This window comes from Pseudoliparis swirei, chromosome 4, assembly GCF_029220125.1.
Source record: "Pseudoliparis swirei isolate HS2019 ecotype Mariana Trench chromosome 4, NWPU_hadal_v1, whole genome shotgun sequence".
Taxonomy (NCBI): Eukaryota; Metazoa; Chordata; class Actinopteri; order Perciformes; family Liparidae; genus Pseudoliparis; species Pseudoliparis swirei.
In genome coordinates this window covers 28,087,377-28,096,208 of record NC_079391.1, presented here as the reverse complement: position 1 = coordinate 28,096,208, position 8,832 = coordinate 28,087,377, and the positions used below count along the sequence as shown (strand labels likewise).

The window sequence follows — 8,832 nt, the reverse complement described above, 5'->3', positions numbered from 1 at the left end:
GGAAGTTATGGGTCGATCGTGTCAGATACAACAAATAAGAGAAAATCAAATGCAGCTTGTGTGAGTGGCAGATTACACACACTTCATACAAACAGTGTCTTTTTTACTTATAAAAACTCCATCCTATGATGGGAAAAAGGTTTTGGATTTGTCTGTTGTGACTCACTGATGCATGTAATGATAGAAAGAACCCTGAAACAGAGAAAGTCATGGGATCAAATGGTGTTAAAATACTCAGTTTGAACTGTACATAATATCTATAAATGGCTCAAATGTTTCTTTTTTTTCTTATCTCTTCAAAGTTTGTGTGACAGAAATTCTTTCATTGTTTGATGTCAAACCCGTGGAAGTAAGTGCTCATAATAATTAACTCTGTTTCAAAGAACTAAAGATCCTCGTATCTTTTATTTTCGATAAAAAGAATTTGGTATTGGACGGCATGGTCAAATTCAGAAAGGTTGCCCATTTAAAGTGCTAACAGCATATACAGTGTTACGAATAATCTAAACCATAAACGAAACCAAAAGTCAAGATAAATAACAAATATATGTAATAAAAACTCATTCAAAAAAGCAACAAAAGCTAAATAATGAGATACATTTTGAACCTAATATCACATTTATACAAGCCATTGCACATCGTCACGTGATATATATATATATATGTATATATATATATAGAAGTATAAAGTATTGTTTTTTTCTTTTCAGCAGACGGCTTTGATTCGGATTCGGAGAGACTCCTTGGTTTGAGCTTCAGATCAACAATCCTTTGACTCACAACACAAAATTAACTCTTTTAAGATCTCTTGACTCAAAAGTTCAGGGTTTTTTTCAAGTGCTAAAATCAGTGGTGTATCTATACAGCAGGTTGGTAATCCTTGGGTTACAGGTGGTGGTGGTGGTGAGAGGGCGGGGGAGGGGGACACACACCAGGTGGGCCTGTGTGAGCGTGAGTGTTTTTTAGTATGAGTTTTCTTTCTTTTTTTTGGGCTGTGCTGGGGTCAGGTGCGGGGTCGGGGTCGGGGGCGTGGCTACGGAGGCAGCAGCGGCGGTTTGAAGGTGCAGCCCCCGGTACACTGACGAGGAGTGAGCATCTTGCAGGAGAAATGGTGAAGGGCGTCATGAGCTTCTGGGGAGGAACGAGTCCATCAGTGAGAACATGCACACACACACGACACTCTCACTCATTACTTCAGTTTACAGGTATATGCTTTTTTTTACTCTATTGTTAAAGGATTGCTGGACATCTATTTTGTTTTGAGTCAACGAAACTCACATGCTCATATATATTTAATTTTTTTTATTTTAAAAGTTCCTCCTGTCGATTTGGGTCATGAATGAATCTGCTGATTTTAATGCGAGAAATGGGGACAAAATGTCCTTTTTTTCTGTGTGAAAACAACCTCCAGAGTTCAGTCGATGCTAATTGGAGGCTTCAGCGGTCCGAGTCCTACATGTCAAGTGGGTATCTTCAACATGTCATCTTTTTAGATGGTATAATTCCTCCGGGTGAATTCACAAGCCCGGTTTTCATACAAATGTGGAGTAAATTAGAGCAGAATTTCTAGGATTTTTTTTTTTTTTAAAGAGAATGAATGAGCTTCTCCATCCAGTTTGTTGATTGAGGCAAACTGCTGAAGACGCTCCTCCTCCAATTGGCTGCCATTAAACCATGGCAGGGGAAGAAGGCGCAAGAAGATGACGTAATTAACAGAGCGACGGTGAAGCAGTGGGGAACTCTGTGGAGGGAGGACAGGGGAGGACAAGGGAGGACAGGGGAGGACAGGGAGGCCTCAGCCCGGTCACTTCTGGAGTCTGACACAATATTTTAATGAATTAATAAACGACGTCTACTTTATATGAGCCAACAAATATTGGTCACCTTCCCCCACTTAGGGAGAACACCTCACTAAGTCTGCTCGCTTTTGGTGGTTCTACAGACAGAGATGGAAAGAGAGAGGCAGAAAGATAGAGAGACAGAGAGACAGAAAGACATGGAGACAGAAAGAAATGGAGACAGGGAGGTAAAGAGAGAGAGTAAGAGAGACACAGGGAGGTAGAGAGAGAGAAAAACAGATAGACAGAGACACAGGGACACAGGGAGGTAGAGAGAGAGACAGATAGACAGTGGGAGAGGGAGAGAGAGAGAGCGAGAGAGACAGTGGGAGGCAAAGAGAGACAGAGATACAGGGGAAGAGGGAGACAGAGAGACAGCAGGAGAGAGAGAGAGAGACAGTGGGAGACAGAGAGAGACAGAGATACAGGGGAAGAGGGAGACAGAGAGCCAGCAGGAGAGAGAGAGAGAGAGAGAGAGAGAGAGAGGTATCGCTGCGAGCTGTGAACATCTGTTTCTCGAGCCTCCGTCTGCTGAATTTGACAGAGAATTGTTCATAATTTCCAAAGATATTTAGCGTTCTGCTGCATTCTCTGATTCCGAGAGCAGAAGCCTCGTGTGTGTGTTGTTGTCCTCGTCTGAGGCGTTTGCATTTTTTAATCAATTCATTTGACTTTATGAATAAAATTGCTCCCTCGCATTCTCAGACATCCCGCTCGGTCACTTCATCTTGACGCCTGGGCGTCAGACTAAAACAGGTATAATAGTACTCAATATACTCATCAGTCGTATACTGTACACGTATAGTACACATTCCGCCATTTTTAGTGTGTTTAGAGGAGTTTTCACGTCACATGCTTCATACGCGTCATCATTTTCCTTTGCACTTTTTTCACCTCAGTAAAGAGTATAACGCTTTTTAGTAATATTTCCACTCATTTTTTGTTATGCACAGAAACACACTTATAGACCGTGTTTCATTATAAACTCTTTATCTCGTGTTTTTGTATAAAATGACTAAATCCAGTTACTGAAGCCTCAAATTTTCTGGTTTCCTGAATAATATTTTGCACAGAAGATGGATTGTGGAGTTCCCCACCACTTATGTTGAGTTGCTTTGAGAAGAGAACAACTAAAGAGAGTCACAAATACTTTCAACGCACACACACACACAAGCATGAGCGTGTCGTTTTAAGATAACCTTGAAAACACATCATCCTTTATGTAATCGTGTCTCACTGCAAATATATATATCGATCACACAGGAGATGTTTAGGACTTTTTTTTTTTAAACGTAGCACTTGCACATTTATGTTTATAGCCACAAAATGACATGAATTCCTGTTCCTCTTTTGGCCCAGATCAAATGACCTTTTAGCCTCTGCTGTATTGCATAACGAGTGTTTTCTTGGTCAAACTCGCTGCACAGAGTGTCTATCCAAAAAACAAAAGTCAAACAATGAAAAAGAGAAGCTGCATCTGAAGTGTGCTGCTTGCCCCATGTGGTATCTAGAGTGACCCCTCTGTGTACTTGAACCCTGTATTTAAACGACTGTAACATTAAACCAATCCTTTAACGGTGGCATTAGTTGCCGTCTACTGCATGTAACCGATATACTGCACTCCATTATGGTCTGTCCATTCAATTTTACAGAGCATGATTTAGAAGAAAATAACCTTTGCAAACAAAACAACGAGGTTTCAGTTTCACCTTCTGATATCTGATCATTTACTCAACATGTGGGAGGGGGAAAGAAATATGGAGTTTACAGGAAAAAGGCTGGACACAAAATCGCCAATATGTCAATACGCAAGTGTCACTTTTCCTTCGTTTTTTTTTAGTTCAGAGGCTTCAGATGATTTGATATGGCCTGTGTTACTTTAATATATATATATATATATATATATATATATAATTTGTTTCCATTAACTAAAAGAGCATTGATCTACGTCTGTGTTATACAGTAATAATCTAGGCAGGCACAAAGTACAGAGAGAGAGAGAGAGAGAGAGAGAGAGACCAACCTCGAACAATCTGCAGCTGCTGGACCATTTCCTCTCTGTAGGACAGCTCACGCTTCATTTGATCCTGAAAATTATCTGAAGAGTACCGAAGGCCACGTCAGATGGAAACTCTCTGACATTGTGGGGGATCAATTCAAAGACACATGCATCTGAAGGATAAAATGCAAGCGGCTCTTCCCACCATAATATCTAGAGGCTGCGAGCACACACACACACACACACACACACACACACACACACACACACACACAAAGACACACAAACACACACATCTCTCCGTGACTCTGACTCACTTTTGTCCTACCTTTTAGATGCTGAAATTCTCTCTCCAACTTTTTCCTCAACTCCACCTGCTCCACGAGCTGCTTCTGCAATTCCTCTGCAAAAGCCACACACACACACACACACACACAACAGCCAAAAAGAGTGTGTCAATTTCATCACCAAGCGGGAGGAAATGTCATTTGTCACCCCTCTAACATTGGAACAAAGCCCCTGTGACACCTACAGCACATCTGAAGAACAAGCAATGAGAAATCATGCAACCATAACCACCAAATAACAACACATATCTGCAGAAATCACACACACAAAACTCTATCTTCATCTACCTCGCATCAATTCGATTCCACTTATGATGAATTTTGAATTTCTGCACATAAAGATTGATGTCAGCCCAGTAGAGCGACTTCAGGTGCGTTTACATCCTTGATAACACCCATTTCGCCGCGTTGCTCTCGCTGCTGCCACAGTAATTGCCATGCATTGCCCGGAGGTGGAGACGATGATAATGGAGTCCCGGGGTTTTTCCAAGCGTTGTAAAATAATTAGCTAGCGTGCCTCGGGGTTATGGCTCTGTTCGGTAAAATATTAATAGCCTCTAAACGATTTCCTCTTACAATAATAAGTCAAAACTCCCACATCTCGTGATTAAGTGGTTAACAACTATGGAAACACTTTAGGCCTACAACATTTAAATTCCCTTTTTTGTGTGTGTGTGTGTGTGTGTGTGTGTGTGTGTGTGTGAGATTTTGGCACGTCATTTTTGTGCCGGCCGTGGGCCGTTTTAAAGCTGCATTTAAAATGAGGTGGAATTTCCATGTTTAATATTAATAAAATACACATCGTGTTTTGTTTCTTCATTTTTTGGATAATTAAACAACTCTCTTTAGACGAAGTGTCGGAGTTTAATTTCGCTTTATAAATTCGGAAAGCCCCCTAAAAAAGGAATGAATTGTCTTTTTTTCTTTTGTAATCAAATAAAAAATGATACTGAATGAATATTTTTCTGAATAAATTATTTAAAATAATAAAATAACAAATAAATATGAAATGTAGTGACCACGTCAGCAGTCTAGCTGCTTTATGAATATATTATATATATATATATTCATAAATATATATATTCATATATATATATATATATTCATAAATATATATATATTCATATATAGAATGATAAAGTTCTTTCTTTATTTATTGTGATGCAAAAAAAAAAAAAAACAAAATGTCACTTATTCATATTCATTACAATGAAACTGAAATATGCTTTTTTCCTTTTTTCTTTTTTGATTGATTGATTATGGCACAAGAAAACTCTAAAATCCTATCTCATAAAATTTGAATATTTCCTCAGACCAAGTAAAAAAAGATTTATAACAGCAAAACAAAATCAAACATTTGAAAATGTGTTTCCAGGTGTTTCGAGTTAATTAGACGATTCAAGTGATTTGTTTACATGATATTCTAATATTTAGAATCACAATATTCTAATTTTCTGAGACAGTCCTGTATATATCCCTTTGGCTGGCACATCACAAAAAAACGAATAATTGCTGATGATAATTAATATCACATGCTCTCTCTTTTATTTCTTTTTGATCCCGTAAGCAGCCTCTCACCTTTAGCCACGCTCTCCAGGTCTCTTTCATGCACGCTGATGTCGATGCGTAAAGCTCCATCGGCTGCACCAAAAACAATAAAACACGTTAATGGAGCTACAAACAAGTCATCTATTACAAATATAGTACAAATGGGCTTCTGAGTAAATACAGCAAAGAAAACAAAAATACATCAAAACGAGTAGATTTTAATTGATAACAATATAATATATAAAAAAAATTATCCAAAATAACCTTGTCTGTCCTTTTGCTCCTGGTAGGTTGTCGCGTTGCGTTGGCTCTGTATTTCAGACACGTGATGAACACCTAAACATAAGCAAGCCACAAACATTAGAAATGTAAAAGAGACACACACACACACACACACAAATGCCCAAATTTGCATTAATGACAAAAAAATAACCTCAAATTGGCTAAATAATTACCGTTGGATCTGCGGGGGCTGCTCGAGTGTTTGGAACCACGCGACGAAGGCTCGTCGAGGAGCACGTGGCCGTCCTTTTCATGAGAGTACACCTGTAAAAGGAAGCAGACAATCGCGTTTAATGACGCGGACCAATTATGTGTCATTTGCTGCAGTTCTTCACAGAATCGAGGTCCGTTTTTTTCTTCTTTTTTTCTTTCTCTTCTTCAAACGAACCAGCAGCAGCACCGCAGTTGGATGTGAAGGTTTTGAATGCAGGAACACTTATTTAGAGGCAACATTACGTCTCATAATTGAACAGAACACACACATCATTTGCATAAAAGAGAATCATAAATAAATCAGGATAAATGAAGGTTTTATACTTTTATTACCCTGATTTAAAACAGATATACATTAGTACAAATTAATGTCGCTCCTTATTGATCTTTGACTGAATTTAGAGGATAACATCGGACCTGCTGCCTGAACCTCGTAGTAATATTTATCATCCAGGCCAATTGATCCCGATTACATTTTTATCGGTCCCTATTCATACCCCCCTTCCCCCCCCTCCTCCCCCCTCCCCCATCACCCAAGGGGATCATTAAAGTTGCATTTAATCTAATCTTACTTCATGAAGAGGAGAGCCATTACGCATCCGTCTGTCCTCATCTGATGACCCGGTGTGCACCGAGTCCTCCGGTGATGCCGCGGGGCTGGGGGCATCAGGCGGCTCCTGGCTCTCCTCAGCACCAGAGGAGACCCGGTCCGGCACGGGGGAGTCCATGTGGCCCCCTCCGGGCGAGATCTGGATCAGATCCTCCTCGTCTTGTCCCCGATTGGACTCCACGTCTACGTCCGGGTCGTCGTCGTCGTCGTCCACCACGCTGTCTCTGTCCGGTGATATCGATCTGTAACTGGAGCTCTCGCTGATAAAATCCGGGGACAGGTAGCCAGAGCGCACGCCGTAGCCGTCCCGGTTGCCGTAGAGTTTGGCGATGGTCTCCGCGTCTTTACCCACCGGTCTGAAGGCCGAGATGTAGCTGATTTTCCTCTGGGGGGCCTCGTCCCCGGACTTGTCCTCGTCGTTCCTGGTGGAGGAGGACTGGGAGCTGGAGCAGCGCTCTGCGCCGTCCTGCTGGTGGTGAGGCTGGTGGTTGCTGTCTTTGGGTGTGTTCGCGCCGCGGTCGCTCTGGTCTGATAGGTCGAGGTCTCCCTGCCGGACGCCTGGCAGCTCTGGAAGTGGTTTGGTGGAGACCCCGAGAAGGGGGGCATGGGCAGGCCGCCAGCTGTCGGCCAGAACATGGGGAACGCCGGGTAGAGGGCGTCCTTTGCGCCAGGCCAGAACACACCCGACACGTTGGGTTTGTTCGCGTCGGGCACACTGTCGCTCTTTTTCGGACACAGCCCGTAGCTGGGGAAGCCGTAGGGGTGATGGGGGAACAGAGGCGGGGGGATTTTCTGAAGCAGGCCAAAGCTCTTGCTGGGCACCGGGATGACTGGGTAGGTCCGTGCGCCGCTCGCCAAACTCAGGTTGTTATTTCTCCGGTCCTCGTCGCACCGTAACGTTTTGTGAGGGATTTCCTGGGAACTGGTTTGGGCCAGGCTGGACGAGGCATGCGATTTCATGGACGAGGACATCCCCGAGCCGCCCATGGGCAGAGTCCTCTTTCTACTCCCGCCGTTAAACATGGCCTTTACATCCTCCCACGCATGGTGGATGTCGTCGGATTGTTTTTTGTCCGTCAGCTTCAGGTGGCGTCTCCACGAGTTGAAGTTGGCCGCGTCCGGCTGCAGATACTTGGACTCTGAGGTGCGGTGGGAGTGGAAAATGAATTTGTTGGGCGAAAAATACATGTTGCAAAAGCTGCACTTGATGCACTTTGCTCTGGAGCTGTTGTATCTGGCGGGTATGAAGCTGCCCCTGGAGCCCCAGGCGCAATCGTGCGTCACGTCGAAGGCGAAATTCTCTGGGAGCTTCGGGGGGCTGTGCGCCCCCAGGAAGGACTTGCAGAGCCTCTCGGCCTCCCGTTTGGTGATCATGCCGCAGCGCCTGGAGGAGATGGGCATGGCACCGGCGCGCCGCAGGAGCTCCAGCTGCACGGGGGTGCACTGGACACAGGTGATGCCCAGAGCCACCCTGCGGTTGTGGATCTCGTTGTAGCTGTAGTTTTTCAGCAGCGTGTTCGAAATCTGCGCCAGGCAGAGTCTCTCCTTGCCGTCTATGACCAGACATACGATGGGTACCCCGTACAGGGCGGTCTCACTCACTTGGTTGGGTTTGAGGGGGCTGGGGCCCGAGAAGCTCGCCGCGTCCTGCTTAGAACTCGGGGAAGAGCTGGAGTCTCGTCCAGCGTCTCGTCCAGCGTCTCGAAGCGGGCCGGGCATCGACTCCATCCCTGGAAGCCTGTCAATCACAAAGAGACACACATGGAGTGAGCCCGGGTGCAGAAGCACATATGCACTGCATCATCTTCAATTATTTAAGCTCGTGACAAAAAAGACAAAAAAAATGTTTTTTCTTTTTAAAGAAGAAAATATATATAATCGTGTTCCTCATATTCCAAAATGTTAAATATGAGAACACTTTTTTTTACACATTATTATTAATACATATTTGTTCATTAGCTGTAGCGGTTCTAGATATGTTTATGTGTGTATTTG

General features: G+C 43.3%; 1 protein-coding gene across 1 annotated transcript; it reads right to left on the bottom strand.

Moving 5' to 3' along the window:
* skor1a (SKI family transcriptional corepressor 1a) lies at positions 1-8,565 on the bottom strand. The gene is given in 9 exon segments (XM_056413713.1): positions 1-1,131; positions 3,208-3,270; positions 3,862-3,936; positions 4,166-4,240; positions 5,763-5,825; positions 5,997-6,068; positions 6,188-6,278; positions 6,800-7,410; positions 7,413-8,565. Coding segments are annotated over 9 exon segments (2,301 nt in total). The 3' UTR covers positions 1-1,033.
* Between the last annotated feature and the right edge of the window lie 267 nt (positions 8,566-8,832).